The 22,002-nt window shown below is 55.5% G+C and overlaps 1 protein-coding gene across 5 annotated transcripts; it reads right to left on the reverse strand.

Annotated features, from left to right (window-relative positions):
• Nucleotides 1–852: 852 nt before the first annotated feature.
• On the reverse strand, nucleotides 853–18,321 carry P2RY2 (purinergic receptor P2Y2). Of its 5 annotated transcripts, none has more exons than XM_060018313.1 (3): nucleotides 18,150–18,321; nucleotides 7,899–8,181; nucleotides 853–2,953 (listed from the first exon to the last, which is right to left on the reverse strand). In XM_060018313.1, the coding sequence occupies exon 3, from the start codon at nucleotides 2,947–2,949 to the stop codon at nucleotides 1,819–1,821; it is 1,131 nt and encodes a 376-aa protein (XP_059874296.1). In that variant the 5' UTR covers nucleotides 2,950–2,953; nucleotides 7,899–8,181; nucleotides 18,150–18,321; the 3' UTR covers nucleotides 853–1,818. The 5 variants fall into 5 exon arrangements, with proteins under 5 accessions (XP_059874296.1, XP_059874295.1, XP_059874292.1 ...); XM_060018312.1 differs by having other exon boundaries at nucleotides 17,989–18,321; XM_060018309.1 differs by having other exon boundaries at nucleotides 17,892–18,321.
• Nucleotides 18,322–22,002: the final 3,681 nt, after the last annotated feature.

Raw genomic sequence — 22,002 nt, forward strand, 5'->3', positions numbered from 1 at the left:
GTGGAGAAGTCATAGGAGGTAGGTGTAGGTGGGGTGGGGAGAGAAGGACCTTCTCTCAGGCAGAGTGGGCCCATCGGGCAAGGGCTCTCCCACAGGGAGAGGGAGAGAGAGAGAGAGAGAGAGAGAGAGAGTCCTTATCCTTGAGGTTCAAAGTGAGGTCTGTCAGTTTTGCCCTATTCCTGCCCAAAGGCTAGGGCTGGGCCCTGTCCAGATGAACTCCACACATCTCCAGAGTGGTCCTGGCTAGACCCAGAACCTGTCCCAGGTGACACTTATCTCCCCCACACTAAGCTCTGACCCAGCCTGAGCACCAGACATTATGCCAGGTAGCTGGATTTTCCCAAGAGGCAAAGGACTGGACAGGAAGAGTGAATCTCTCCCACGCTTATCCCCAGTGCAAAAGAAACCTCATGGTCAGGGCAAGGAGGGAGCCCTGACTTGGCCTCCTTGTGACCCGCCCACCCTCCCCATTCCTGCCTTGAACCTGGGTACCAACTGCCCAGCCAGCTTCCAGTTCCTGCAGGCCCTGCTCTCCTGCCCCCATGTCTTTGCCTAGAACGCACCTGCACCTGGATGTTCTTCTCTGATGAAGTGCTTTTCTCAGAAGTCCACCCACTCCAGGAAGCCTTCCCTGATGCCCTGGTCCACTGCCTCAACCACTCAGCATTATCCAGTGGTGTGCTAGAGAAACTTGTACCTGCTCTCAAGAGCCCTCTGTTAATTTTTCAGGAATTTTGCAAGGAGGCTGGTATCACATTGGTAGTCTGAAACTGGCTGTGGCAGGAGTATTTGTACCACAGAAACTGGCAACGCTGCAAATAATGGGTTCCCCTCACCCCCGCACCCCCCGCCGAGAGTCAGCTAAATGGTTGAACTTTTACCAGTGCATGACTGGTCATCGCCATTAAATCCTAAACTGGGGGATCCTGAGGACTGGGACCCCACCTGACTCCCCTCTGTACCCAGCAAAACCAGGCATAAAAGCCAGTTAACTTTAAAGTGGAGGATGACCTGGGGTCTGGAGAGTACATTTATATTCCTCGTATGAGGCCACCACTGAGGCAGCGACTGGGGAGGCGGAAGAGAACAGGTTGGAGAAAGGACCCTGGTGTGGATGGTGAGAGCTCCCCAGGCTGTATCCCCAACCTCCAACTACACAGCGGGGTCCGGCTCAGCAGGTAACAACACCTTTAGTACAAGTCCCAGCCTCCAGCTGGCTCCCAGCCTCCAGATGGGTTCATGACATCAGTTCCCAGACGTTCATCCCTTGGGCTGGGCGTCCCCCTCAGAGCTGAGCCCACAGTGGCACTCAGACCACTCCGACTCATCGTGGGAACCTCTGGCTCGGCCCTGACTCCTTACCAACGTCCTCTGGTCAACCTGCGACCCTGTCCCTCCCAGGCAGCTCAGGCACAGGCTTGGCTGTGTGACCTTGGTTAAGTCACTTTCCTCTCTGGGCCTGTTTCTCCACTTGACTTGATTAGTCTGGAGCCCAGCCTAGGTACCTTGGCAGGCACAGCCAGGTATTTATGTGGGATTCAGGCCAGGGGCAGTGCTGGCCCCAAACACTTGCCTTTCTTAAAACCTTACTCCCCACATCTCACCTACAAATGGTGACTCAGGATGTGGGGACTGCTGAGCTCTCTGGACCACAGAGAACAAACTGCGCCCCTGTCAAATGACAGAGCACTGGGGTCACGGCCCCCTTGACCATCCGGCCTGATTCACTGATGGCCCATATCTGGGGAGACTGTCCCATTTGGACAAGTCTACAGTCCCACCCGACACAAACTGGCACAGGCCCAAGGGGTTCCGGTCCTACAGCCGGATGTCCTTAGTGTTTTCACTACCAGGCGGTGTGGACTCTATCTGTCTAGAGTCCTCACTGCTGGCCGAGTCTTCTGTCCTCTTAGTGTCAGTTCTGTTGAACCTATGCAGGCCCAGCCTGCGGCGAAGCTGGGTGGTAGGGGTGGGGTCTGTGGGTGGCTTGGCGTCCCGAGCAAAGCGCACGAGCCTCTGCCCAGCCAGGAAGTAGAGCACGGGGTCAAGGCAACTGTTGGCGCTGGCCAGCGGCCGGGTGATCTTGTAAGCCATGTTGATGGCGTTGAGGGTGTGGCAGCTGAGGTCCAGCGAGCGGAAGGAGTAGTAGAGGGTGCGGGTGACGTGGAAAGGCAGGAAGCAGAGGGCGAAGACAGCTAGCACCACGGCAATGGTGCGCACCGACTTGCGCTTGGCCCGCGGCAGGCCTCCCGAGGTCCCGTGGGTCGGCTTTAGCAGCCGCCGAGCCATAAGCACGTAACAGACCAGGATGATGGCGAAGGGCACCGCGAAGAGCAGGCTCAGCATGACGGAGCTGTAGGCCACGAAGTGGCTGAAGAGCTCGGGTGCCGAGGTGTCGTGGCAGGTAATGCGGCCACCACGTGCACTGGTGGTGACGAAGTAAAGCACGGGTGCCTGGCAGGCCAGCACCAGCACCCACACGGCGACGGCCACCCTGCGGGCGTAGCGGGCCCGGCCCCAGCGCAGCGAGCGCAGTGGACGCAGGACACCCAGGCATCGGTGCACGCTGATGCACGTGAGGAAGAGGATGCTGCAGTAAAGGTTGGTGTAGAAGAGGAAGCGCACCAGCTTGCAGAGCACTGTGCTGAAGGGCCAGTGGTCACCGCGGGCGTAGTAATAGACCAGCAGGGGCAGGGAGGCCGCGTACAGCGCGTCCGACATGGCCAAGTGGAACATGTATGTGGTGGAGGCGTTCCAGGTCTTGAGGCGGCACAGGAAGATGTAGAGAGCCACGGCGTTCAGACACAGCGCGAGCACGCACACCACGCCGTAGGACACAGGCAGTAGCACGTACTTGAAGTTCTCATTGAAGCGGCACTTGTAGCCCAGCTCATCCCCATCCCAGGTGCCATTGATGGTGCCATTCCAGAGGCCCGGGCCTGTGGCCATCGCCCTGAAGGGAAGGGGGTGGTGGGGAGAACGGCCATCAGGACCCAGCAGGGAAGCCTGACACCCCCACCTGACCAGGGCCATGAGGAACCCCAAGTGCCCACAGACTCCCTCGGTTAAGATCTGCCCAACTACGTTCGAGGCTTTTATTGCATCTGATCTGCCTCTCTCCCTGGACCCAGGGGGCCCAGAACCTTGGAACCCTGGAACCTTAAGGATGCATGAGATCCATGACTGTCAGGATCATATAATTCTAACACATTGGAACAGGGAGAGGCAAAATACCCCCTGAGGGCCAAATCCAGCCTACCAGTCTGTTTTTGTAAATAAAGCTTTATTGGAACACAGCCATGCCCATCTCTTTACATAGAGTTGAATAGTTGTGACAAAGACCATATGTTCCTCAAAGCCCAAAATACTTACCAGCTTGCCTTAAAAAAAAAAATCAGTGACCCTGTTTGAGAACCTCAGGAACACAGAGTTCTAGATCTAGGATTCTGAGCTCTAGAACCTGAGGATCTGGTGGTCCCAAAGGGGTACCATCTGAGATTCACGGAAAGGGGCCTTTGAGGCTGACTGGGTCCACCTCACACCCAGTGCCCACTGCCTGTTTGTGGCCAGTGGGAAGCCCACACCTTCCTGGTGGCATCAGGAAGTTCTTTCCTTTAGCTCAGCTTTCTTCTCTCTGAGGAGGCTCTGGCCCTGTGCCTGGTATTTTGGTATTTGAGGGAGTATTTCCAAGGGTCTCCCTCTTCAGTCATTCATTCACCTCTCAGCAAATATTTTTAGGCACTCCTATTCTGGTACTTTCTGCATCTGTAAACAGAAGTCCTGCTCCCTGGCCTATGAGGCTACCAGATGGGGCTGTGACCCTCCTGAAGATTCCAGGGAAGTCTGGGGTGTAGGTGGTAGTGGGGGCATTGGGGGACTTCTGCTGGGGGGCAAATTCAGCTTCCTCCAGGCTTGCCCAGCTTCTCTTCACGCATCATCACTACCTTGACCTTCTCCTACCTTGTCCCCAGTGAGCATATAACACAGCCCTGATGCCTGACCGCCCAGACAGTGAGCACCTGGAGATCAGGATGCCACCTTCCTCCTCTCCCCACCCCTCCAACGTGACCAAGAGCTCTCTCAGACTATCCCAGTCTGGAAGGCAAAGGTGTGCCCAAAGGTCTCAGAAGGTAGGCTGGAAATCATAACGGGAGTGCCAGAGGGGCAGGTTTGGGACAAACACAAAGAATAACTTTCTAATAGTGTGAAGGGGCAGGGGGAGCTGACATTATTCAAGCCCCACTACTACTATGTGTGCTTTATTCATGTGACTTCATTCTATCCTTACAACACGGTTCAGGGAGCCAAGTTATCATGCCCAGGTTTCCGATAAAGAGGCTGAGACACAGATCATTCAAGTAAGTTGGCCCAGGTCACAGGCTGAGGATAGGCTGCAGTTCCTATCTGGGTCCATCCCACAATGGAAGGGGCTGTAGGAGGAGGTAGTGAACTCTCTGCTTACGGGGGTGTGCAAGCATCTCTCTAGCAGAGTCTGCAGAAGGGCTTGTGCCCTATGTGTGGGTATGTCTGGGATGACAGAGAGGACAGATGTCATGTGTGTCCTCCCCACCCTGAGAATCTGGGGCTGTAAAACCCCTTTCATTTTGGAACCTGGGGTCCTGAGAGGCTGGGGCTTAGAGATTCTGCGGGGCCGGTGACCTCCGCTCCCTTAGACACCGAGCTTCTTGCCCAGCCTGGTCTCCCAGAAGCAGCCTGAGGCCCATGAAGTTAAGATTAAGGGGTGCTGAAGGACACACTGCTCCCTCAGCCTCCTTCTTTCCCCATAACCCTCCCCTTCCCCCATCTTCCCTGCCTCCTATTGTCAGCAAAGATGCTACCAGGAGGCAGGGAGCTTGCACTTGTGACCTCCCTCCCACGGACACAGGCTCCTCCCCAAGGAGCCGGGGCAGATCCAGGGTGAGGAGGTAAGTATGGGGTTGGGGTGGGGGGCGCTGGCAGGGCCAAACTGCTGGGACCCCTCTGTCCTGGGGCCAGGACTCAGGACCCAGCATGAAAGCACTTCCTGTATCCCACTCCACTCCTTGCAGCCCAGTGTCACCTCCACCCTTGCTGCTGGAGCCACTGCATCGGCCTCCCTGTCTCCAGCCTCAGTCCCCCCAGTCCAGAGGGGTCTCTGGAAAAGACAAAGTCATTCTCCTGCTTGAAACCTCCTGTGGCTCCTGTCTGCTCTCAGGAGAAAACCCAGCTCTTCGGTCTGGTACCAGAGGTTTTCATAATCCAGCCTCTGTCACCAGCCGCACCCCCTGTGACCTGCAGTTTCCTGAATGCACCCAATGCTTTTTGCCTCCCGTTATGTTGCTCCTTCAATCTGGGATCCATTCACACCCGTCGCCTCCACCTGTTCAAATTACAGCTCTGTCCATCAGCGCAGCAAACTCCGGTGATTAAGAAGAACCCGGCCTCTGGACACAGACTGCCTTTGTTCCCTCATCTGTAAAATGAGGTGGTTAACAGAACCTATATCACAGGGCTGCTGTGAGGATTAGGTAATTCGTGTAACACGTTTGGAGCCATGCCTGGCACACAGCAGGTACACTGTGTGTTACGAGCTTCGAGGCTCAGCTCACCTGCAGCTTTTTCCTGAAATCTTTGGGGAGCTCTCTCAGGCCAGGGGTGGAAGAGAGAGATAGAAGGTCCTGGAGGCTGTGAAGCAGGTGAGTGTGGTGGACCAGGGGAATGACTCCAAGGCCCAGGCTGGGGTCAGGCCTGGGGACCTCGTGAGGGAAGAGGTCTGAGAGCTGTTTGAGAGGGTGGCTGGAGAGACTGGCCCAGAGGGAGTTTGCATGGAGGAGGGGCCAGGATGCCTCAGGCTCAGGGGTCGGGAGGAGGGGGAACTCAGTGTCGGGCATGGTAAGTGTGAGATGCCACATCATGGACTGTGGGGAAGGGCGAAGGCTGGGACCAGCAGGTCTGGTGCACTGGGAGATGAGCAGGAGTTGCTGGCTCACAGGAGCTGTAGGAGGAGCCTGGAAGCCCGGGTGTGAGACTAAGAATCTGTGGAGGAGCCATTCTCCCTGGGGACACCGGCTTGGGGTGTGCAGCTCTGCCACAGAGCCCCAGAGGACATCAGGTATTTCCTGCCCTCCTGAGGTTCAGACCTCTCATGGGCTGAATCCCCTGGCCTGGTAGAACTGTGGTTCTCAAACTTCCCCCATGAGGTGCTCTGCCCCACTGGAGACAGGGAGGGTGGCCCCTCTGTACTCCCTGCTCAGGGAGCATCCCCCCAGCTCCACCTCCCCACTGCTGCTCTGCTCCTGCCCAGGTGCTGAGGCCTGCTGGGTCTCTCCTCAGAGTCGGGGTCAGGGCCCTCATCCTCCCTTCATGGTCAACATCTCATTGCTCTACACAGTTTCTTGCTAATTACTCATGATGGAATCTCTGACACTGATGAGAGGGGCAGAAACTTCCCTAAGTCTCTCATGAACCAAGGGAGCTGCCCTTTCCACCTATTTTAAGACATCCTGACCTCCACCCTCACAGGCCAGCTGGGGACTCTATCATTGTGGCCCCTGTCCAGACTGACCCTGCCTGTCCTACCCCTCCACAGGCTGGCCCACCAACCTGTGAGAACATCTTTCCTGCTCCACCCGCTCTGACCAGCCCCTGCTTATGGAGACAGCCAAGTGCCCAGCCCTCCCCATCAACCCTCTCCACTGCCTCTCCTGACCCCTGATGCCCTTGGGGCCTCACTCCCAGCTCCCCAGGACCAGCTCCCGCCTACCTTTGTCCAACACCACTCACCAGCCCCTCTGTGTCCAGTTCTGGCTGGCCCTGTGCTCAAGAGCTCCTAGTGTGGAGGGAGATGTGAGCCATGTAAGTGCCTGCCAGGCTTTCCTGCCTTTGTGTATTGCTGTTCTTTCTGTCTAGAAAGCCTTTCCAGACCCACACACACTGCACTCTATCCTGCCCATCCCTCAAGGCTCTTCTCAAATGTCACCTCATCTCTGAAGCTCTCCCCCTCCATCACTAATCCCCCAGGGCATTCCTCACACCTGCTGGGAATTTGTCCTTCCACTCTCTACCCCAACACATTCCAGGTGCTCCTGGAGGGCTGGGTCCATCTGATTCCTTTCTCTGGTCCTATCATCCAGCAAGAGGCCTGATCCAAAGCAGGTATGACATGAATGAGAGAATGAACGAATGAGTGAGTGAATGAATGAATGAAGCAAGCACAAGAGCTATGGGAGGCCAGAGGAGGCTAAGCTTTATGATGGTGGCTCTCCTTTCCCTTATTCCTCTGAGGACCTTTCACAGGACAATGACATTGAAGGATTTCTCAGCAGCTGATCCTAGGTGGCCAGGGGTCACAACAGCCCTCCAGGGGCCCAGCTCACCTGAGGCCTGCTCCTGCCCTAGGCAGGCTCCTGGACTGTCTCTCTTTCAAGAGCCCTGCTCTACTCCGGACACATCAGAGAAATGCCAGAGGGAGGGGAACCGGACCCAGGCATTCTGGAGACGGGTCAGCTCTCTGATCCACATTCCTTTACCTCACCCATCTCTGGTTCAGGAGTTCCTGATCCTAGATCACCACCCGCCTTCACTTTGTAGGGGTCAAGTCTGGGCAGAGCGACTTCCCTGCAGCATTCTCATTTCATCCCTCACCTCATTCCTTGCCAGATGCCGCCATAGAGGTTAAGCTATTTGTTCAATAGCTTGCCAGGAATTGGAAAGATTGGGTTTGATACCCAGGGCTGTCTGGCTCTGAAGCCTGAATTCATCACAGCCTGGGAACGAGGGAGCAGGGCACAGATCCCCTTGATTTACCCCCAGTTCAGTGTATACACATGCACGAGTGCACCGGCCCCAGCCCCCCAGCCTCCCAGCCTCCCAGCCTCCCAGCCTCCCAGCCAGTAGACCCTGCCCTTGCACACCCATACCTGACCAGCCCCTGCTCTCACTGTCAGGATGCTCAGCGCAGGCTCAGATTCCTCACTCATGAATGCACCCGCCTGGACCCCTGGACCGAGCTGCAGGGAACTCTGTGGGAAACAGGAAAAACAGGTCCCCTGGCCTGGGGCCTCGCCCAGCTTCCAGCATTTCTCAGGGCAGGCAGTGCCTGGGCTCCTGAGACAGGGAGGTGGAGACAGCTTGGGCTCTGGGTCACGGGAAGTCAGCCAGGCTGAGCCTTCCCCGGGCTGCCTCCTCTGCTCCAATCTTGGTCTGAAAGAGGCAAAGAGGTGAGCTGGTGTGCTTGTCCCGGTAGACAGGAGTGTCCTCTGCCCACCCTCAACCCCTAGCCGTCCACCCTTAGCTCACATGTTCTAGGGACGGTTGTTCCCAACCTTCAGGCCCAGGTCCCCTTTCACGGGAGGGTGGCTCTGCCAGGCAGTCTCCCCCATACCCTGCAGAGTTGAGCTGAGCCTCCAGTGTCCCCTCCCTTGGTCCTGGTCTGGAAACAGTCAATACCCTCCTTGTTCAGTGTACACTCGACAGTACTCTGGCCAATCTAGTTTAGCTCAAGCTGGGTCTCTATCTGGAATACCCTTCCTCCCTCATCCCACCTCTAACCATTCCTCCACAGGTGTTGTAAACACACAAGGACACACACAGGCATGGATACACCTAGATACACAGATACACAGAGATGTACATAGTCATACTCAGATGTATACACACACACTCTCTCCCAGAGTCTTAAACAGTCAGGGCCTGGAACAGCCTTTAGAAATCACCTCTGCCAACCTCCCATTTGACAGAGGAGGAAACTAAGGCCCAAGGCCTCACAATAAGCCAGGGACAGAGCCAAGAGCAGAACCCAGGTCTGGATTCTGGCCCTAGTTTTATGTCTTGCCTGAAGCCCCTCCCACAGAGCAGGCACAGTGCTTCAGTGAGGGGATGGTGACCTGGTGGAGGAACGCCTCTGTGTGGTCAGGTCCCAGCAGAACCTCAGACCCATCTCGGAGAAGAACATCCCCCTCCTTTTTCTCCCGATTTCATTTCCCTGCAATGGGGGAGTGGGGTCTGAGACAGCTGAGCCAGGTCCCCAAGCTGGAAGTACAATGCAAGCATGGAGGAAAGTGGGGAGAGGAGATGGGTGGCTGCAGGAATAGAGCAGGGGGAGGGGGCACTGGAAAGGCCCTGGACCACCGTCTTCCCAGTGCACCTTGCCCCAAGAGTCTCAGGCTGACATTGGCCAGTGGGCTGGTAGCTGTTTGCCAGTCTGTTCTGGAGTCTAGTGACAAGGTGAAAGAAAGAGCTTCACCTTTTCGCCCACTCCACCAGGGTCACACCCAGTGTTCTCCTCCTAGGGCGATATCTTCACTCAAAAGACTAAGGTAGAACAACACATGTTCTCAAAGCCACTCTCCCATTTCTGAGAAGGGTCTCTACCATCCATCCTTCCAGGCTTCAAAGCTCCAGTATACCCTTGACAACCTCTCTCTTTCCCACCCATGTGAAACCATCACTCACCAAGCCCTGTCAGTTCGACCAATGCAGTGGCTTAGACGTGCCACTCTTCCCGACCCCGTGGTTTTGAGCCTGCATTTCTCCTCCAGACCATTGCACTAGCCTACTTACTCCCTGCCTCCACTCCTGCCCCTCCTGTCCATCTTTCATACTGCAGTTATGGGTCTTCCTAAACCACACATCTGACCACATACTATGGAGCTCAAAATCCTTCCATGGCTCCCCATTGCCCTCAGGTTGACATCTAAGTTCCTGAGCCTGGCACTCAAAGCCCTGCTGATCTGGTGCCTGCCATCCTCCACACCACTCTCCCTCTCCGCCTCCACCCTCATCTTTCTGTCTCCAATACAGCAAAAGCAGTCCCATGGTCATATCTTTGCTTAGGGATACCCTCCCTTATCTTCTAACGGCTATGTCATAACAAGAGTTGAATGCTTTCTCTGTGCCAAGTTCCATGTTAGATGGCTCCATCAACCTCTTCTCGTTTAGTCCTGAGAATTTCAGAGAGGTTGAATGACCTCTCCAGGGTCACAGAGCTAGCAAATGGCAGAGCAGCCCCCGTCTGTCTGACTTTAGGAGCTATGCCCCTGACCGTAAGCAGATAAGGTAGGGGTTCCCCAGAGAAAGAAAACCAGGCATGGCTTTCTTGGCATAAGAGAAGCCATATTAGGCCTAGGATTTAAGCCTGGCCAAAAATGCTTGCCCTTGAACAGGTCTCAGTAATTAATGATCTTAAGGGCAAGAGAGGTAGCAATAGCAAATACAATAAATCAGTTGTAAAGATTCCCAGCTCTGTTTCAATGGTAAAGATTAGCCTGAAGCACTTTCTTGAGCAGTTCTGCAAAATTTAAACCCCCCTTGAGGGCTCAACCACCAGATCAACTGGAACCTAAGGAATGATGATGATGACTTTTTCTGACTTGAGTCCTCAGTCAACTAAAGCTTAGACCCTGTCAACCTTTGCCCCAATTATATGCTGAGTTCTCAGCTCATATCTCTTGCAAGTGAATATTCATGTACCCTTAGCTTAAAACTCCCCCAATTTTGCTGTTCGGTGAGACACTGCTTCGGGAAAGGTCCCCAGTGTTCTCCTTACTTGCTGCAAGTAGTAAGTACTTCCCTGTCCCGCTCTTTGTCTGGGTTATGCCTTTTGGCTTGATGCCCATGAAGAGGCGAACCCAGTTTTGGGGTAACTACCTCATACCCTCCAAAGCCCGGATCCTCTCTTCCAGGAAGCTCCCTGACCAGCCCTCTTTGAGCCCCACAGTTTTGCCTGTCTGATTAATTCTCCACCGGAGGGAACATCTTACGGGCAGGGCCCAAGATCTACTCTTCCTGGTAGTTCCCCATTGTGAAGCAGCCATGATGGTTACTGTACCCATCTTACAGTTAAAAAAGAAAAACCATCAAGGCCAGAAAGGGTAGCCCAAGATCTCACCCAAGGTCACCAATAAGGCAAGGGCAGAGCCAAGCCTAGCATGCAGACGGACTACCCTCTCCCTTAACCTGGCTCTGTCTCTATCCCACACTGGGTCTTTCTCCCTGTGGTCCCAGGCTAGTGACCCCAAAGCCAGGAGGAGTGACTGGGGCAGTTCCCAGGCTGGTTGCAGAATTTCCAAGGTGGTTGGACAACATTCCAGCTTCCACTAGGGTGGCTCTGGAATGTACTGCCTGCTCCATACCCACCTGGCTGGCCCTGTCCAGTTTGACAGGGGAAAGTGACCCATCACCATTCTGGAAACTCCTGCTGCCTGCCTCTGCTGGGGGTGGAGTGCTGTGAAGGGAAAACAGAGGCTCTGGATCCAGAACACCACTGAGGGGCAGGGGAGGGCACTGGGTGGGTGAGAGATCCCAGTTCTGCCATTCCCAGCTATAGGATCTGGACAAGCCTCAGCTCCACAACTTAACTCTCAATTTCTTTGCAATCTAAGAACAGTACCTGCCTCGTAAGTTTGTCGAGATAACTAAAGGAGATGATTTAGACTCATTTTGTGAAATAATTAAAAGAGATATGATTTTAGCACGTGAAGAAGGCAGGGAGGATGGGGGTATCCCAGGAAGATAAGAGGGGCAGGAAACCCACAGGTATTATGGGCAGAGAAGCAAGGTTACAGCCAGACTGACCACAGATCAAGGTTCCCACACGGAAGGCTATCCTCAGAAGGGAGGGCAGCTTAGGGATCCCCCGCAGGACTTACACCCCACCATACCCCATCACTCACTCACCCTTTGCAGGGGCTGCCATACCTACACCTGTCCCTGTGCGGGGCACTTAGGGACTCTGAGGTGGGTCAGACCCTTCCGTGATCTTGAGGAGCTCACTGTCAAGGCTGAGGGTGGAGGGAAGAGGACAGGGGAAGAACCAGAAAGAGTCAGCAACAACTTAAGGTGATGAGAGCTGAAGGAACCAAGAGGGACGCTAATGGGAATGGGGGGCGGGCAGTGATCAGGGAAGGCTTCCTGGAGGAGAGGACACCTGCCTTTGGAAGATGGGTAGGAGTCAAGAGGGTGGAGAGAGAAGAGGAGCAGAGTGAGCGAAAACTGGGGCAATATGTTTGGGAAACTGTCAGTCATCCCTGTGGCTTGAGGGGAGTAGAGAGGACAAGGCTGGGTTCGAGGATAGGAAGAATCTTGGAAGTCATCCTCTGCCCCCTCCCAAATGTCCTCCATGGGGCTGAAGGCCAATAGGCCCCCAGCCTTTTCTGGTGTGCTTTCTGCACCATGAACACTGGGGCTTGTCTGGGGAAATAGCTGAGGGCTAACCTCAGATGTCATCAGCAGGTGCTGTTGTCGTGTGAAGCCTCTGCAGCCTCCGCTGGAGGCCCTGGGTCTCTGTAGCCCCTTCTGGAATCTCTCTCCCCCTTGGGAGCCCTCAGGATCCTGACCGTAGGAGCCACCCATTGGGGTTGAGCTCAGAGCATCTGAGTGTGTGGGTCTCAGGTCAGCTAGGCTGGTCCTCCCACCTTACAGATCAGGAAACTGAGACTCCTGAAGAGGAAGGGCCTTATCAAGGTCTGGTCTTCTAATTTTCAGTGTGGGGTTGAGCACCCCCAAACCCACTCCAGGGCAGGACTCCAAGCCATCTGATCCACCTCTGACACAGCACAGCCCCGCGCAGTTGCTAAACTGAACAAGTTCAGAACCACAATGCCCTGGACCCCACCCCAACCCATCACACTCGAACGTCTCCAGCCATACTCAAGAGGCAAGAACCCTGGGTTCAGGCTCCAACTTGGAACCATCCATGCTGTGCAATCTTGGTCAAGTCAGTTCCACTCTCTGAGCCTCAGGTTCCTCACTGGTCAGACAGGGAGAATCACTGCTACGTAAGACTGCTCATGAAGAATGAGCAAGACAAGGGGGGCAGGTGGGTGCTCCGTGGGGCTAGCAGATCATGTGCTGTCCTAATGTGGAGGCTGCATCTGCCCATCTTGGCAAAGAGACCCCGAACACTTCTCAGCAGGGGGACTTACCAGGTGACCTAGCAGAGGAGGAGGGGTCATGGTCAGAGGAGTCAGGGAAGCCTCCTAGAAGGGGCCGTGATCAGGTCTGTGGAGAAGCAGGAAGGGTCCAGTTTCGGCGGAAAGAGGGAGAATGGAGACCCCAAGGTAGAAAAAGGGACAAAAGTGTTGGCCAGGATATACGTGAGCCTGTGATTCTGATTGTCTCACTCAGAGTGCTTCCAGGATTTGGAGTTCATTGGTTCTTACAGTCCAGTTCCAGGAGTCTCTGGTTCCAGGAGTGAATGCTAAATGTTTCTTCGCTTCTGTTATTCATTGCTTCTGACAGCTTTGGTTTTGAGATTTTCAGAACCACGGGAGTCTAGACTCTCAGAGTAACACAATCATAAATCGCTTTCCCAGGAGTCACAGTGTCTTAACAAACACTTGCTAATACCCCCATATGCCCAACCTCAGAAAGACCCTGCAAACCCAGACTCAGATCAGACTCTGTCAGGCCCTTGTGGAGCTCCAGTCCGGATGGGGAGAAAGACACAGACATGGACCAAGTCCGCTTGAGTGATTAAGCCATGACTAAGGGAAGCCCTGGGGATATGGAATCCAGAGTAACCTCTAACTGGCGTGGGGATGTAGTCAGGGAGAGCTTCCCTGAGGAGGGGTCATTTGAGCTGGGACTTGAAGGATGATATGGAGTTTGTCAGGTAGACAAAAATGTAGGAGAGCACTGAAGGCAGAGGGAGGAGCACGTGCAAAGACGCCGTGGTGTGACAGCGTGGCCTGTCGGGGGAAGACTGGGGGGTCATGTGAAGTTGGAGTGGAGGGTTAGGTGGCACAGAATGTGGGAGGGCCTGAGGTCTCACACGGAAAGGCTTGAAGGCCGGGCTGAGGCCTCAATCCTGAGGAAAATGAGGAGCCCTGGCAGGGCTTAAGCAGGGAAGGACATGGTAGGAGGTGATCTTTGCAAAGATGGTGCCACATGGAAGTTGGATAGGAAAGGGGGGGTCAGAAAGGAGGGATCGGGGGCTTCCCTGGTGGCGCAGTGGTTGAGAGTCCGCCTGCCGATGCAGGGGACACAGGTTCATGCCCCGGTCCGGGAAGATCCCCCATGCCGCGGAGCGGCTGGGCCCGTGAGCCATGGCCGCTGAGCCTGCGCGTCCGGAGCCTGTGCTCCGCAACAGGAGAGGCCACAACGGTGAGAGGCCCGCGTATCGCAAAAAAAAAAAAAAAAAAAGAAAGAAAGGAGGGATCAAGAAGGAGACTACACACATAATGGTCCAGTGAGGGGAGCTGATCCCTTGGCCCTGGATTTCCTTGTGAGATGGAAAGCATCCTTGCTGGCCCACAGCCCAGCCACAGCAAGACTCCTCCCACAAGTTGAGGCTGGGGAGATTGCGCGCTCACCAGGAAGCTGTAGCAACACCAGGATCCTCCCCAAGGCAGGGGGAGGGGAGAGGAGAGGAGAGGGCCCCAGGAAGTCTGAGGGAGGCCCTCCTCCCATGCTCCAGTGCCCAGGCAGTGTCATTGTCACTGTGATGACAGGGCACCAGGGTGGAGCACCAAGGAGGAAGCAGCCGCCCAGAAGGGCATAGGTTGCCCATCTTCCTAGCAGGGACTCCAGCTACTCACTGGACCAGTCACAACTCAGTCCTTGGAGATGGCATGACAGAGGAGTAGAGGAACCCCTCTGCTCAAGAACCAACTGTATCTCTCCATGGAGCAAGATCTTTCTCTTCTATTATACACCTAATTTCACCTGGTCATTCATTTCCCAAACACTCACTGGCACCTTCTCTGTACCCAGCCTGTGCTGGGTGATGTGGACAGAGAGGGACAGTGGGCCCGGCCTGACCTAGTCCTGCAACTGACCTCTAGGATGAGTACAGAGGTCAGGGAAGGCCCCCATATCCAGTCTCCCAATGGCTGGGAGAGGCCAGACCTGAGGACACAAAGGCAGGCCTAAGAGGAAGGTGTGGGTCAAAAGGTACACCAGACAGACCCACAGAAGGAAGCTGGGGAGAGGAAAGACTTCACCGGGGTGACTGCACCCCCTCTCACCCAGATCAGCAAGGCTTCTCCAGCCCTGTGGGCAGCCTGAGCAGATACTATCTTACCAGCAGCTGGGTAATCAGGCCACAAGCAAGAACTGAAGACGTGTTTTCAGGATGGAATTCAAACTTCCTTCAGCCTGAAAACTAGAGGACCTGGCCTCACCCAGATGGGGCTTCTGTCTTGAATGCGGAGGGATAAGCTAGGTAGGGCAGGTAGGCAGGAATCCCAGCTTTCACCAGCTTTGTGACTTTGGTCAAGGTGCTCTCTGAGCCTTTATTTCCTTATCTGCAAAATGCGAGTAATAATTCCTCCCTTACGGGGCTGGTGGAAGATAAAATGAAGTACATTTATAAAATGTTACTAGTAAGCTGTCTCTGCAGAGAGGGCAGGGAGAGGAAGGCTGTCAATAGTTAAAATTCCAATAACCAGCACGATCCCTCACTATTGCATTTGTGTTCTTGTATCGTCTTCAAAATGCATTTAGGTCTGTAAGTATCACGCGCCTCCCCTGTGCATTGCATTTTACAGCTTACAAGGCCCTTTCCTAGACACTGTCTTAAGAATCCTCATAGCAACCTGCATCCGAAGATACAAGGACCATCACGCCCAATTTACAGATGGCAAAACTGACACCTAAAGGGGCACAGTGGCTCCTCACAGCCAGGAAAGAAGCCAAATCAAAGCCTTCACAGGGTCACCTATGAGGACTTGGTGATGTTCTCACACTCTTTTAGCTGGTCCTTGGAGGATCCAGAAACCTCAAAGTTCTGTGCACCCTGGGCAGGAGGAGGACAAAAAAGGAGGGGCCATAGTCTCACTTTGCAGTCCAAGCTTGGCAACCATGTGTGAGTGTCACCCACCGTGACACTCCAACCCCTCCAACCAGACCCCAGGACAGCCCAAGGTAAGACGAAGTGGAAAGTGATAAGCCTTTCATGCCAGCTGTCCCCTCCCCCCAGCCCCACATACTCTCAGTTCAAGACTTCACTGGTTCTGGCCTCCTTTTAGAGGCTGGCAGGGCAAGAACTGTCCCAAGGTCACCCAGCGTATTGGGGGCAAAGCTGGGATGAGATCAATTTCAAGTCTCCTGGCTCCTACTAGGGGAGGGAGAGTCCTAACTCTCCCCAAATTCCTCAGCAAGAGCATCTGAGGACTCAGAGAAGTGTTTGGCCACGGGGACAAGGGCTCCAACTTTAAATAATGCCTGGATGGTTCTGGTGTCAATCTCACAAATGCCCTAAGCTTCTCGTACTCAACACTACTCAATCCATTCTCCACGCTGCAACCAGAGAGATCTTTCTGAAATGCTGTTCTGACCATGCCCTGCTCACAAAACTTCCAAGGCTCCCTATTGCCTTCTGGATGAAATCCACGTTTTCAGCTTGTGCACCCTGAGTCCTGTAGTGCCCCAGGACACACTGTTCTGACAATCTGTGCACCCATTCTGGTGACCTGATTCCGGTTTCCCCTTCTTTGTAATGACGTGGAGCTCCACTGTAGACAGGCTTTCACTGGGGAAGCTGGGGACAGGGGGCAGGGGTTAGGGGCTGCTGCTGCTCTCCCAGTTTAGCTCAGCACTGTGCAGGGTCCTGGCAACACAAAAATGAGTGAGACCCAGTTCCTGCCCTCCAGGGGTCCCCAGACCTTGGGAGAGGGAAGGAGGAGACAGACAGAGACCGTAACAGTCCAAGGTGGGACCAGGACTGCAAGAGCCCAGAAGAGGCTCCAACCCAGCTGGGGGAATCAAGGAAGGCTTCCCAGAGGAGGGGGCATCTGAACTGGTCTCCAAGGCCGGGTAGTTCTCCAACTGAAGAAGATGAGAGTAGGAGGGCAGTTCAGGCAGTGAGTATAGAATATGCAATGGTCCAGAAGCAAGAAACTGACTACTGCGCACAGCAGATTACATGCATTTACTAGAGGGTGAAGAGTCAGGCAGGAGAGGTGGCTGGAGAAGGTGGCAAGGACCAGTTCTCAGGGGCCTTGAGTCCCAGGCCAAGGGGCTCAGGCTTAGTCCAGTGGAAGTCCTGTGAAAGTTTAGCCCAAGGAGGAGAATGATTGGGATTTGGGTTTCAGGAAGTTCCCTCCAGGAACTGATCCCCCCACCCCCAAGCATTGAGCCTGCCCAGGAGGATATTTGTGTTGAACATGACCCACACACCAGCTCTACAACTGTCCTCATGTTCCACATCATTATTACTCCCCCTTTACAGACGAGGCCACTGAGGCTCAGAGAAGGGACATGCCTTGCCCACGGTCACACAGTGTACAAGGCACGGTGGAGTATAGCTCTCTGGGTCTCCAGAGAGCTTTCAGGGGGCTCTGTCTGCTCAAAGACTCTCTTTCCCAGCCGCTCCCACCAATAGTTAGCTGAGACTTTATCTGGGCCCCACCCTGACCCTCAAAAGCTCCCCATTATTCCGGCCTAGATCCCAAAAAAGTGGGCACTTCAGGCTGTGGGCCCAGGGAAGCTGGGGATGCATGATGAAAGGAACAGCTGCCATCAGTCCCACAGACTCCAAACTGGCAGTTCTGGTTCACAGCAGGGCCTGGCCCTTGGGTCTGGCTCCTGGCGACCCCAAGCCTGACACCTGCAGCCCTAGTTGGGGTGGGGAGAGAGGGAACTGTCTTTCTCCAGACTGATCCTTCGTACCGCAGCCTGCCACATTAAAACTGCCCTGACAGAGGGTTAACTGTCCTTCTAGGCCTCTGCTCTGGCCCCCCCAAGTCTTGCCGATGCCCAGGCGAGGTTGCCCCCCAGAGCGCCCCTGGAGGGAGGGGGCTCAGCGGGCCTCCAAGGCTGGCCTGTCTCTGGCCCTGGTCCCATGCTGCCGGGGCGCCCACACCAGAGCACAAACACAAACAAGTTCCACAGGTTCAGCAACTCGACCCCGCAGGGGCGCACTCACTCACCCAGTGACAAAGACTTGCCCAAATACGCGGACGCACATTTACCCGGGTATCCGTGCACGTTCACCCGGGTATCCGTGCGGGTATCCGTCCACATTCCCCAAGATCGAAGCTCCAGTGGAGACCCAGCTCTACCACGGACCTGCCGGAGCGCTCACACCGGCTGGGAACCGCGCCTCCTCGGCCAGCCCCGCGCGCTCCGCTCTGCCTGCCCGGTGCCGGCTGAGGCGCCACCGGCCGCGTATTCGGGCCCGCCCGCTGCCGTCTCCTCGTCTCCGGGCCCTGCAGGCGGCCCGCTCTCACCTCGCAGGGCGCTCGTCAGCCCGCAGTGCCCCGACCGCGACTCCCGGTTGCCAGCGCCAGCGTCCAGTCGCCGCGGCGGGGACCCACGGGCCTGAGAGCCCCGCCCGGCTTCCTACCCTGCCGGGTCAGGCCGGGGGCGGGACGGACTCTGGACAGACCCAGGCACAGCCATCACCACCTCCCGTCACGACAGACACTCCGCCAACCACTTGGGGACGCTGCCGGGCGATAGGGCCGCGGGGTCAGGGCGTCCGCTTCGGGTGCTGCCCGGGGAGGGGCTGGCGGCGACTGTCCTACCGCCTGGGGACCGAGGCTCCCTGGGCTTCCTCATATGGGATGATGAGTGGTTTTCAGAGACGCTAAAGTTTTGCAAAGTTTGGCATTCTTGTGGCCCCTGTCGCTGCCCACCGCGAGACCTTCCCCGAACCTGTGTCCACTCTTCCCAGGCACCTTGCTCAGAGCACTTGCCTCCTATTTCCAGGAAGAAATCCGGGCATTCAGGGTTCTGACTCTCCACCTCTGGGGAGGAGGGTGGGGGGAGCCTCCCCTGTGCTCTCTGTGCTTAATCTCAGCCAAAAAGAGTCACTAGAAATTTCCTGAACACTCGGCTTTTCTTGGTCCATCATCTTCAGCTGCTTCCCTTGAGCTGCCTTCTCAGACGACTCCAGACACAGACATCACTCCCTTCTCTACCCTCAACCCCACTCCCGTGGCTCCTGTGGCCAGGGACCCTATGTCTGTCCCTTTCCTGGACTGTGAGCTCCAGGAGAGCAGGGACCAGGTCTGTCTGCCTTCTTCTCACTGGTCCCAGAGGTCCCAGGAGTTGTTCAATACTTGTTGGATGTTTGAATGGATGAATGAATGAATGCCCCCCTCTCTCTCATTCTGGTCTAGGCGTCAGGAGTGCATGTTCTGGCTCAGCTTCAGCACTGACTCTGGGAGACCTTGACCCAGTTCCAGCCCCTTTCAGGGCCTCCTTTACTGTGAATTAGAGGCAATTACACTCACCCTCCCAACAACCAGTGACCTTCCATGTATGGCTTTAGACAGTCAGTGTCTGGACCAGTGCACAGGAGGTCTGTTTCTGTGGCCAAGGAGCTTGCCCAGGGCCCTGGGACCTTGAGTCCTGCTGGGCTCCACATCAGCTGACTGTGGCCTGGCTGCAGCCTTGCCAGGAGCAGGAGCAGGGTGGACACACAGTCCTGTGTGGCTCAGCCGCCTCGGCAGTGCCCCAGGGACCTTCACCCGGGAGACACAAAGGCCTCTTGTCCAGCCTCCTCCACATATTGTCCAAGCTGGTCCATGCAGCTTCTAGGGGGCTAGGAATCTCTGTGGCCCCTACTTACAGAGTCCGGGCCTTGGGGTCTCAGTGTGCGGAAGGCCCCCTGGACACTGGAGGCCTCAGCCACGCCCCTTCTTGCCCCTCCCATCAGCCCTCTACTGTAACTGCTATTTAGGTCCAGAGAAAAAATTCCTTTGTTACCATTATGAGGAGCCAGGGCTCTGCCGCAGCCTCCAGTCGACAGGAAGGTGGGCAGCCCAGGTTCTGCTCCTGCTCTGGTCAAGTCCCGTACTTTACAGCAGAAGAAACTGCATCCCTGAGAAACACAGGGTCTGAGCTACCACAACAGGTGACTTAGGCCTGAGGCACAGAGGCAAGGGATTTGCCCTTGAACACCACAGCCTTGAGTCCCATCTTGCCTCACCTCCTTTGATACTTCTCTGAGCCTCAGTTTCTTCTTCTGCAAAATGGCAATAATGATCCCTTTTTCAGTGGCCCATCTGGTGTCCTTTTTCCAGGGTTTTGCCCATCATCCCCAGTGACCTTGGTTCAAAGGGTTGGGATTCCCCTCTAATAAGGCGCTGGAAGTCTAGGTCTCCTGACATCTTTCCCTGGGCTTTGGAGATCATCCGGTCCAGCAGGCTCCAAATCCCCCAGCTGAGTCTCCTCTACTTAGGGCAGCCTGAGGAGCCCCCATCCCACTTCAACCTGAGCTCCTTTGCTTTTATCTTTGTATTTACTTACATTTTCTTGTAAGAGTTTGATGAACCATGATCCGGCTGGGAACTGAGGCCCAGCGAGTCCCATAGCAAGCCCCACACAAGGCTCCGTGACAGCTGGGTGGAAGAGCATGCAACCAAGCCAGGTCGCCGCGGAGGGGACCGAGGCGGGCTAGCGGCGAAGGCCCAGACACGTCATGGTCCCCACGAGGAGGGGGGACCACGAGAGGAAGCAGGGAGCAAGCCTCCATTAGCAGCAGCGGGTCAGGATGGGGAGGGCAAGCCCAGGAGTGCTTCTCGCCAGGCATTAGGAGGCTTCCTGCCTCTCCAACCCTGAGGAGCATTTGGCTCTCTCAAGACTTCTCATCTTCCCTCTCTGACTGCTCTCATCTCCCCTGAGAAAACCCACTCTGAGAATTTGTGCTGGGGGTGGAGCCCCGGCCCCGGCTCAGGTCTTGTTGCTCAGCTGGGACGTGACACCTCCAAGCCCTCCTTCACAGGTGCCATTACCCCCCTTAGCCATTGCCTGCCTTACACCCTCTGGTGGCCACCACCACCCTCAAGATAAATCCTGGCTCTGCAGGCGACCACACCAGGCCTTTCCCCCCCACCCCACCTCCCCTCCTGCCTCTGCTCCAGTCACACTGCAGTGCTGAGCCCTCACTCGCTTCCTGCCTGGCACTTGCAGCTCCCCCTGCCTGTGCCCCTTGATGCTTCTCCACCCTTGGCCCTTTCCCCTAACTCCCCACCATGGCTCCTCTAAGTCCCAGCCCAGGTGCCCCATCAGGTACCTCCCTCTGTCACATCACTTACCACAGTCTTATCACCGTCGATATCTATCTCCTCCTCTAATGGGGATCTGCTTGAGGGTAGGGCTAGGGTCCCTCCTGTTCACAGTTAAATGTCCAGTACACAGCACTGTCTGTCACCCGGGCAACCTCAATGAATATTTATTGTATGAGTAAATGAGTAAGAACTCTACTGATCACCTTCTTTGTGCTTGTCATTGTCTCTTTTTTTATATAAATTTATTTATTTATTTATTTTTGGCTGTGTTGGGTCTTCACTGCTGTGCGCAGGCTTTCTCTAGTTGTGACGAGTGGGGGTTACTCCTCGTTGCGGTGCGTGGGCTTCTCATTGCTGTGGCTTCTCTTGTCGCAGAGCATGGGCTCTAGGCGCGCGGCCTTCAGTAGTTGTGAGTCACGGGCTCTAGGGCGCGGGCTCTAGGTCGCAGGCTCAGTAGTTGTGGCGCACAGGCTTAGATGCTCCAAGGCATGTGGGATCTTCCTAGACCAGGGATCGGACCCATGTCCCCTGCATTGGCAGGCGGATTCTCAACCACTGCGCCACCAGGGAAGCCCTAGTCATTGTCTTAAAGTATCTAATTTAATCTTCACCAGAACCCTAAGAGGTAAGTGTTATCTTTATCATTTTACATATAGGGAAACTGAAGTGCAGAAAGTGGAAGTGAATGTCCAAATCACACAGTGAGTCTGTGGTAGGTCTCCTGGCCCTGAAACTGCAGTGGGCTGGGAAGGAAGGCCCTGCTGAGTTCCCGGAGTGATGACTGAGCCATGGCACTGGGACCCACGCTGCAGCTCTGGTTACACAGGGCTGGGCTGGCTCCAGCAGCCTTGTCTTGCTAGCTCTCTGGACTGCTGCATCGGCCTGGACCATCCCTGCCTCCCTCACCGACCGGGAACTGTGCTCCTCAGATTTCCAGGGCAGGGGCCAGGCCTCTGATGTCAAATGCGGCCTGGAAGCTCTGGCTCTTGGCATGCCAAGATGCTGGCACCCAGGGGAGGCAGCCCCAGAGGCAGGAAGCCTGGTCCAGGCCTAGGTAAGCCTCTGT

The sequence above is a fragment of the Delphinus delphis genome, chromosome 8 (genome assembly GCF_949987515.2).
Source record: "Delphinus delphis chromosome 8, mDelDel1.2, whole genome shotgun sequence".
Lineage (NCBI taxonomy): Eukaryota > Metazoa > Chordata > Mammalia > Artiodactyla > Delphinidae > Delphinus > Delphinus delphis.